Consider the following 10,395-nt stretch of genomic DNA (forward strand, 5'->3'; position numbering starts at 1 on the left):
ATATAAATATATATACTATTCCATATATATAGTATATAAATATATATACTATTCCATATATATAGTATATAAATATATATACTATTCCATATATAGTATATAGATATATATATTTATTTAGCCCCATATTAGTCTGGGGCTACAGAAATTATCAAATTCAAATTGTATGTATGAATAGATACTAAAACTGACAAACTCAAAGTAACGCAACTCATATCATAAAACAATAATAGTAAAAGCCATCTCTACACAATAGCCACTGTAGATATTAACACAAACTAACAAAACATGTCATCCGTAACTGATAATGTTCTCAGCACTTTCATTATTTTACTTCATTTAATCTTAACCATATCTGAAGTGAAACATTATGATCCTTTTTTATGTATAGTGGACAGAGGAATAGTGGATAGAAGGTAATCTTGACCCACAGCCATAGCACAGCCTCAGTCTGGGCTTCTCACTAAGTGCCCTTTAGAATATCTAAGGGGTTGGTCATTTTAAGGACCCCAATATTCACCTGTGGATGTATGGCTCCCTCCACACAACCACAGAGCCTCACAGCATGGCCTGAACCCACAGGCAAAAGGTGTTCAAAACTTTGGTATGGATTTCCCCCAAATTATGTTTCATTATCTTTCTTTTATTTTTAAGTTTAGTTTTTAAGAACTATTATTGAGATATAATTGATTTACCATAAACTGCATATATTTAAAGTGTACAATTTGATTTTTTTCTTATTAGTAATATATATATGGCAATCCCAATTTCCCAATTTATCCCACCCTAACCCCAGCCTTTCCCCTCTTGGTGTCCATATGTTTGTTCTCTACATCTGTGTCTCTATTTCTGCCTTGCAAACCGGTTGATCTGTACCATTTTTCTATAGCCCACATATATGCGTTAATATACAATATTTGGTTTTCTCTTTCTGACTTACTTCACTCTGTATGACAGTCTCTAGGTCCATCCATGTCTCTACAAATGTCCAAGTTTCATTCCTTTTTACAGCTGAGTAATATTCCACTGTATAATATGTACCACATCTTCTTTACCCATTCATCTGTCGATGATCATTTCTGTTGCTTCCATGACCTGGCTATTGTAAATAGTGCTGCAATGAACATTGGAGTGCATGTGTCTTTTTGAATTATGGTTTTCTCAGGGTATATGCCCAGTAGTGGGATTGCTGGTTCATATGGTATTCTATTTTTAGTTTTTCAAGGAACCTCCATAGTGTTCTCCACAGTGGCTGTATCAATTTACATTCCCACCAATAGTGCAAGAGGGTTCCCTTTTCTCCACACCCTCTCCATCATTTACTGTTTGTAGATTTGTTTCACTTACTTTCTAATTCTTATATGCAATCCATCTCCAAGAGTTTTTAAGATCCAATTGGATCCTTAAAACAGATTGATTTAATTCTGGCTTCCATAACAAAAAACTCTGTAAACAAGAGGTATGATTTATCTTTTTTTCCAGTAATTTGCTTTTAATGTTTGCATAGAGCAGTGAATCTGTAAATTTCCATACTTGTTTATAAATAACACTATCTTCAGGATATCTTATGAACTTGAATTTTGGCAGCCTTACTATAAGTAACCAATTCTTTTGATCGACACTTGTGAATTCTTAGCTTTCCAGTAAATGTGTTGAACTATAGGTAGTTACTTACAATCCCAATATCCACTGTCCCATGGCACTTCCTCTGGTTAGCACAATTGGGTTGCTGTGCACAAACACGCTTGCATGCACACACGTGCACTCACGTGCACGCGCGCACACACACGCCCCCCACAAGCTCACTAAACATTCATTTCAGGTAGTCATTTCCTTTGAATGATCTATTAATCCCAAAACTCTCCTTGGTGGTCTAGGTAAAACCTCATGGACAACTCCACCTGGGTAGCCAACGATACTGGACAATTGGATTTCATCCTAGTGGGGGTTTTCCATCAATCCAAGCACCCAGCTCTCCTTTGTATGGTCATTTTTGTCATTTTCCTGATGGCCTTGTCTGAAAATACCACCCTGATCCTTCTGATACATTCTAATACCCACCTCCACACCCCCATGTACTTTTTCATCAGCCAGTTGTCTCTCATGGATGTGATATACATTTCTGTCACTGTGCCCAAGATGCTCATGGACCAGGTCCTGGGTGTGAATAAGATCTCAGCCCCTGAATGTGGAATGCAGATGTTTCTATATTTGACACTTGGGGGTTCAGAATTTTTTCTTCTGGCTGCCATGGCCTATGACCGCTATGTGGCCATCTGCCATCCACTCCGGTATTCTATTCTCATGAACCATAATACGTGTCTCCTCTTGGTATCTGGCTGCTGGTTCCTGGGATCAGTGGATGGATTCATGCTCACACCCATCACCATGACCTTCCCCTTCTGCAGATCCCGGGAGATCCATCATTTCTTCTGTGAGGTCCCTGCTGTAATGAAGCTTTCCTGCTCAGACACTTCCCTCTATGAGACATTCATGTACCTGTGCTGTGTCCTCATGCTCCTCATCCCTGTGACAGTCATTTCAAGCTCCTATTCATTCATCCTCCTCACCATCCACAGGATGAATTCAGCAGAGGGAAGGAAGAAGGCCTTCACCACTTGTTCTTCCCACATGACTGTGGTCATCCTCTTCTATGGGGCTGCCGTCTACACCTACATGCTCCCCAGCTCCTACCACACCTCTGAGAAGGACATGGTTGTGTCTGTCTTTTACACCATACTCACTCCTGTGCTAAACCCTTTAATCTATAGCCTTAGGAATAAGGATGTCACAGGGGCTGTAAAGAAATTGTTGAATGTGGGACCTGTCCATCAGAAAAGTATAGAATAAGATGTTTTTATAATGATGGTTTATTTTTCTTCACTCTCTGTATCAGAAATTTATGGTCTCATATCAATGTTATTCTTCAGATTCTCATACCATGATGTGTCATCCCATATTCACCCCTTTTGGAAGAATTGTTTCCCTGTATTGGAAAGCTCTCCATTTTTACACTACTTCTGCATTCAAAATATTACACAATTGTATCCATATTATATTTTTCTGCATTTGATAACTGCATGTGATTATGTGGTAGAATATTCATTTCCTTAGGCAATACACAACTAAAATATTTAGAGGCAAAACACCATGATGTGTGCAACTGATGAAAGAGAGAAGAAAAAAGAGATGTGATGAAGCAAAAGAGGTATAATATTAGCAGGTGAATCTAAGTAAAGGTTATATGTGCTAATTGTACTATTTTTATTCATGGTATTTGTCTGTAAATTTAAAATTACTTAAAAATAAAGGGTAAAAAATCAGACATTTCATCTTTTTATTTCCTACTTTCTGTTTGGTGGCAGTGTAAGTGACGTATCTAAGAATTCAAGCTTGTGTTAACATCTCTGATCACACTGTGACAATCCAGTCTTCTGCCTACCATTATTTAAAGTCTACTTTGTTCCTGCCATTCAACTTTGAGGTGTCTGAAATCCTTAGTACCTTGTGGTAGATTGGGAATCTAAAACCACATAAATTACTGTGGGAAAAACATGTACCCCAAGTGGAAGGAGGATTTAGGGAAATTGCACTGCATGAGGTGGTATCTGAGCCGAGATTTGAAGTATGTAACTATTATACAATCAAGCAGAGGGAGAATATCAAACATCCAATCCTATATTTACTCAACAAATACTTCTTCCATTATTTTATAATTTTTAAAATAATAGCTGAGTGTAGAATCTGAGTAACACGTGGCTACCATCCCTAAGAAATTTGAACTGTAGATATAGTTTGTGGGAATCATTGTAACAAATACATAGATAGTTTTGATGCTCATGGGGAAAGGTTACGGTTCATAGGGACACATCAGTTCTACCTCTGACATGCAAGTTCAACCAAACAAAGAGGGGCTGAGGGAAAATTATGGAGATCAGTGCTGAATGGTGACTAGATGTCACCCTCAGATGAACACAGGAGGCTGGGATGGGGAACTTGCCCAAACACTTGATGCCATGAAAAGAAAACAACAAATAAACAAATATAAAAAAAACCAGCATGAGTAAAGGCCAGGTGGTTGGCCAAGCACTAGAGGTCAATATCCCAATGAAATCTCCATTCCTGATTCATGCTATAGCCTCATGTCTTGCCATTTTGTGACCCAGGTTTTAAAAATAGCAGTAAAATAATGTAACTTGCAATTTAGAAATTTTAAAATTTTAAAATCAGTTGGAGAAGTGCAAGACTGGAGGTAGGGAAACCAGAGCAGTGAGGACAGTAAGCTGAATGGTGTCAATCTAAGTGGAATGGACCATGCCCTCATACCAGGAGGGTTTGGATTGAGTATTTGCAGTAAACACGGCCTTCTTGAGTTTGTTTCATAAAACACAAACTTGGTCATATGCCTACCAATTTCCAATTGTCTGTGTCAACTTGGGAATTATCAGAGTTTAAAAAGCACACATTCCCTTTTCCTCTTGACACACTCAATTACTTCATGACTAAAATAGGTATCTCTCAGTATTGGGGGAAGCAAGTTTTGAAAATCAATTTATAATATTTTGTTGTAGTCAAACAGAATGAATAAAATATTCACACTCTATAACTTTTAAAAGAATTAAGAAGAGTGTGTATCACCCTTCAATCTTCTGGACCATAATGATACAAATATTTAGTGGTTCTGATGCCGTGAAATCCATCTAGGTGTGCAGATTCGTGATCTCCAAAGGAAAAGAATTTCTCATTGGGATCAATAACAAGCTGCTGCTCAGGTTTAAGTAGCAGAGTAACAGTTTATTAAGGAGAGAAAGTACAATAGCTTCTGGCACAGACACCAGGACAGGGTGGAGAGACCCACAATGGAGTCGTACATGCGTCTTATATACCCTAAAAAGAGGAATTAATTATAACCCCACCTTCCAGTTTGATAGAGTTACCACTAACAATAGGAATTTACAACAGCAATGGATGGATTACTGAAAACAATGTCTTTAGCCTGAGGATTAAGGATTGATCTTTCCTGGGAGGGTCATGATATTCATCAGAATTTAAAATTTCTTGACTCAGCCCTTAGTTTACAATCAAGATTACAAAGGGGAGTTGCAAGAATCAATCTTTTTTTTTTTTTGAGTCTTTTATTCTTTTATTGAGTCTTTTTTTTGGGGGGCTCTTTATTGGAATATAATTGCTTTACACTCTTGTACCAGTTTTTGGGGTACACCAAAGTCAATCAGCTATATTTATACACATATCCCCATATTCCCTCCCTCCCTCGACAACCCCCCACCCTCCCCATCCTGGCCCTCTAAGGCATCACCCATCATCGAATTGATCTCCCTTTGTTATACAACAACTTCCCACTGGCTGTCTATTTTACAGTTGTAATGTATATATGTCTATGCTACTCTCTCACTTCGTCCCAGCTTCCCCTTCGCCCCCCGCCCCCTCAACCTCGTGTCCTCCAGTCCATTCTCTGCATCTGCATCTTTATTCTTGTCTTGTCACTGGGTTCATCAGTACCAATTTTTTTTTTTTTTTTAGATTCTGTATATATGAGTTAGCATACAATATTTGTTTTTCTTTTTCTGGCTTACTTCACTCTGTATGAAAGACTCTAGTTCTATCCACCTCATTGCATATAGCTCCATTTCATTCCTTTTTATAGCTGAGGCAAGAAGCAATCTTAAAGGAAGAAGGAGTTTTAAGCTTTAGATCACATTCCCAAGTCTTCTGCTCTTCCCACCCACCACCCCCCCTCACCCCCAAGATGGCAGATCAGGCCCTGAATCTCTCAGTTCCATTTAAAAACCCCAGAATCTGGGACAAAGTGAAAGAGTCGTATTGACATTTATATGCTACCAAATGTAAAATAGATGATTAGTGGGAAGCAACCACATAACACAGGGAGATCAACTGGATGATTGGTAATGAGCTAGAGGGGTGGGATAGGGAGAGTGGGAGGGAGGCTTAAGAAGGAGGGGATACAGTGATATATGTGTAAATACTTCTGATACACTTTGTTGTACAGTGGAAAAGGGCACAACAGTGTAAAGATATTATACTCCAATAAAGTTCAAAAGAAAAAAAAATAAAGAGTAAAAAAATAAAAACACTAGATATGGGGAAGAAATGGACCAAAAGAGAACATGTGGTGTGGAATCATATTCTTCCAAAGATGCATTTTTTTACTGTATATAAAGAAAAAAATATGTAGATTTAAAAAATTTCAGAATAATGAATTCTTTTAGAATGAAATAATCAAAACACAACTTTCCACTGCCTATACTAATAAAAATTTATGAGAACTATGTAATTGGGAAATTTTTAGTCAAAATGTATATACCATACAACATCCAGAATCCCTAGGTGAGGAGAAAAAATTTCTACTCCAAATTTCTCATACCTAGAACGAAGAGAATGAAGAGTTTCTGGCTTTGAAGTACACATTTTACAGTGCTTACACAACTAGCTGTGAACTGAATTGTCAAATTGTCAAAATTCAGAAGGTATTCCTGTGTCTGTGTTCATGATGCCATCACATTTGGATAAAAAAAATTGCTTGTAACATAAAAATAAATCTCAATTTCCAATGTCTGCCAAAGGACATTAAGGATGATTTGCATTCTTACCAAATGTAGGAGTAAACCAACATAGACTAGGTAGAGAAATTTGCATTTTTTTCACACACACACAAAATCACTTTTTAAAGTATTTTCAAAACTTTGAGAATCTGGAGCAGGAAAGTAATTTTGCTAGGGATGAGTAGGGAAATAAGGCCTAATAAGCAAAACAAATTTAGTTGCATTAGAATTCACATTTAACATACTTTTGGTTGCCTGTTTCCCTTTACAGATTATGGTTTTATAAGCAAATGGTCTCTGTATCAGTTTGACACTAAGCTTAGAAAATGTAAACCTCTGATTATTATGGCTAGGAATCTAAAGTCTGCTTACAGGCATACCTCTTATTGTGCTTTACATTACTGTTTTTCAGATATTGGACTTTTTACAAATTGAAGGTTTATGGCAACCCTCTTTCAAGCAATCTGTTAGTGCCATTTTTTCAACAGCATTTTCTCACATTGTGTCTGTCATACTTTGGTAATCCTCACAATATGTAAAACATTATGATTTTTATAGTGGTTATCGTGATCTGTGACCATTGACCTTTGATGTTACTACTACAAAAAGATTATGACTTGTGGAAGGCTCAGATAATTGTTACCATTCTTAAGCAATACCGTATTTTCAATAAAGGTATATACATTTTTCTTTTAGACAAAATTCTACTGCACGCTTAGACTACAATATAGTGCAAACATAACTTTTATATGTACTAGAGAACCAAAAAATTCATGCAACTAGATTTATTGCAATGGTCTGTAACTGAACCCTCAATATACCTGAGGTATGCCTGTAATTCAAACTTTTATTTCAATGAGAAAATCAAGTATTGATCTGCAACATGATTTTAACTTAGCAACTTATCTTAATTATCTTACCAGTTAAGTGCATAGAGACTGTCATATATCTTAGAATGAAGATGTAATCAATTGCAGAGTCAATCAACTATTAGTTTAGAAATAATATAATAAAGTATCTATTAACATCATATAATTTTAATTTTAAAAACTGTCACATATATGTGTATATATGTGTGTGTGTGTGTGTATATATATATATATATATATATATATATACACATATATCTTCATATATATCATTATTTTTGTAAGACAAATTCCCAGTTCCCAGATGGGGAATTATTATTTAAATGATCAATGAAATTGATAGAAAGTGCTAATTTGTATGATATTAAATTCTAGACTAATTTATCTCCCACCATCTAGAAGAAAGTGGACCAGTTTCCCATATTCCCATCAAGCTCTATCCTCCCACTCACGTGTGCCTTATCTTCCAATTCTAGTCTGTGACACTAGGGGACTACTTGTCCCTCTGCCTTCTGGATCATTTGTTAATGAGAAATCCCAGCAAAAGATTGGAGGGTAAGATCAGACTGAGGTCTGGGTGTTTATTCCCCCAGCACATTCTTTGCAGGCTGAGAATGGATATACCAAGATCTAACACCTGGGGTCCAGGTCTCACTAATGGTCAGCTAGTGGATCATGGAAACCACTGCTTCTCCCACTGCCCCTCAGGATAAAGGCTAGAGAGAGCTTCCCCTTGTTGCTGCCTTTGGGCCATTTTCATTCCTTAATGAAAATTCTTACTACCACCCACTACTTTCCTACCTCCATCTTGATGTGATCACTCATTGGTATTGGCTATAATCTGCAGAATTTTTTCCAGTATTACTGATTCCATCTAGATGACATATTTGGTTTATAGTTATCTAATTTTGATTTAGCATCCTTTCATAAGTTCATTGTCCTATATAAATTCTTAAACTCTAAATGAATCTTCAATAGCTTTGTTAATTTTTGAGTGGATAGTTTGCCATCTAACTTGTTTGCCTCTTACAAACTAATATAAATCCTTTGTTATAAATATTGATTTTCTACAAGTGAGACTTTAATATATTTTTAATGCTTTCTTGTACATATTTTTTAATAGAGTCAAATATATCACTCATTCTCTTTCTCATTTGGAATTTCATATATTGTCCATCACCCCTTCTGTCTCTCCAATAGTAACAACTAGCTTATTCTCTATATCTGTGAGTCTGCCTCTTTTTTTTTGTAATATTCACTAGTTGTATTTTTAGTTTTCACATATAAGTAATATCATACGGTATTGGTCTTTTGCTGTCAGATTTATTCTACTTAGTATAATACCCTCCAAGTCCAACCTAGCTGTTGCAAATGGCAGAATTTTATTCCATATTATGGCTGAGAACTATTTTATTATGTGTGTGTGTATATATATGTATCATATATATGTGTGTATATATGTATATATGGAAAATCTTTATCCATTCAAATGTTGATGGACATTTAGGTTGTTCCATATTTTATCAATTGTAAATAGTGTTTCTATGAATAGTGGGATGGATGTATCTTTTTGAATCAGTTGTTTCTTTTTTAGATATATACTCAGGAGTGGAATTGCTGGGTTATATTGTACTTCTATTTTTACATTTTTGAGAAACCTCCTTACTATTTTCAACAGTGGCAACACCAAATTACATTCCCACCAACAGTATGTGAAATTTCACTTTTCTCCATTTCTTCTCCAACATTTATTACTTGTTTTTTTCAATGATAGCCATTCTGACAGGTGTAAGATGATATCTCATTGTAATTTTGATTCACATTTCCTTGATGATTGAGTTACGTTGAGCATATTTTCCTGTGCTTGTAGGCTATCTGCATTTCCTCTTTACAAAAATGTCTATTCAATTCTTCTGTCCATTTTTAATTAAGTTGTGTGGGTTTTTTATATTGACTTATATGAGCTGTTTATGTATTTTGGATTTTTAACCATATATTGGTCATATCATTTTGAACATTTTCTCACGTTCAGTCAGTTGTCTTCTTTTGTTTTGTTTATGGTTTCCTTTTATGTGCAAAAGCTTTTAAGTGTAATTATGTCCATTTGTTTATTTTTGCTTTTAATTTCATTACTTTAGGAGACAGATTCAAAAAACTATTGCTGCAATTTATGTCAAAATGTGTTCTGCCTGTGTTTTCCTCTCGGAGTTTTATGGTATTCGGTCCTATATTTAGGTCTTTAATCCACTTTGATTTTATTTTTGTATCTGGTGTTAGAGATTGTTCTAATTTCATTCTTTTACATGTAACTGCCAGTTTATCCAGTACCACTTATTGAAGAGGCTTTCTTCTCCACTGTAAATTATTGTGTCCTTCCTCATAGATTAATTGACCATATGTGTGTGGGTTTATTTCTGGGCTATCTCTTCTGTTCCATGGATCTCTGTCTCTCTCTATGTGCTGGTATGAAAGTGGTATGATTACTATGGCTTTGCAGTATAGTTCAAATTCAGGGAATGGGATACCTTCAGTTCTGTTTTGTTTGTTTGTTTTGTTTTTTTTTTCCTCAAGATTGTTTTGGCCATCAGGGTCTTTATGATTTAATACAAATTTTAAAATGTTTTGCTATATCGATTAGTGCTAGCCGTTTTCTGGAAGCTTCTTTAAGGTTCTCTATGTATAATATCATGTCATCTGCAAAGAGTGACAATTTTACTTCTTCTTTTCCAATTTGGATTCTTTTTATTTGTTTTTCCTCTCTGATTGTTGTGGCTAAGATTTCCAAACCTATGTTGAATAATAATGGTGAGAGTGGGCACCCTTGTTTTGTTCCTGTCCTTGGAGGGAATGCTTTCAGTTTTTCACCATTTAGAATGATGTTGGCAGTTAGTTTCTCATATACGGATTTTATTATGCTGAGGTAGCTTCCTTCTATGCCCATTTTC

The 10,395-nt window shown here is 35.8% G+C and overlaps 1 protein-coding gene across 1 annotated transcript; it reads left to right on the top strand.

Annotated features, from left to right (window-relative positions):
• Positions 1–1,887: 1,887 nt before the first annotated feature.
• On the top strand, positions 1,888–2,850 carry LOC130837032 (olfactory receptor 2T29-like). Its single transcript, XM_057709784.1, has one exon. The coding sequence runs from the start codon at positions 1,888–1,890 to the stop codon at positions 2,848–2,850; it is 963 nt and encodes a 320-aa protein (XP_057565767.1).
• The last annotated feature ends 7,545 nt before the right edge of the window (positions 2,851–10,395 follow it).

Source organism: Hippopotamus amphibius, chromosome 15 (genome assembly GCF_030028045.1).
Source record: "Hippopotamus amphibius kiboko isolate mHipAmp2 chromosome 15, mHipAmp2.hap2, whole genome shotgun sequence".
NCBI lineage: Eukaryota > Metazoa > Chordata > Mammalia > Artiodactyla > Hippopotamidae > Hippopotamus > Hippopotamus amphibius.

What these genes read in the sequence shown, in the direction of transcription:
- LOC130837032 (XM_057709784.1), top strand. Translation starts at nt 1,888, where the DNA reads ATGGACAACTCCACCTGGGTAGCCAACGATACTGGACAATTGGATTTC.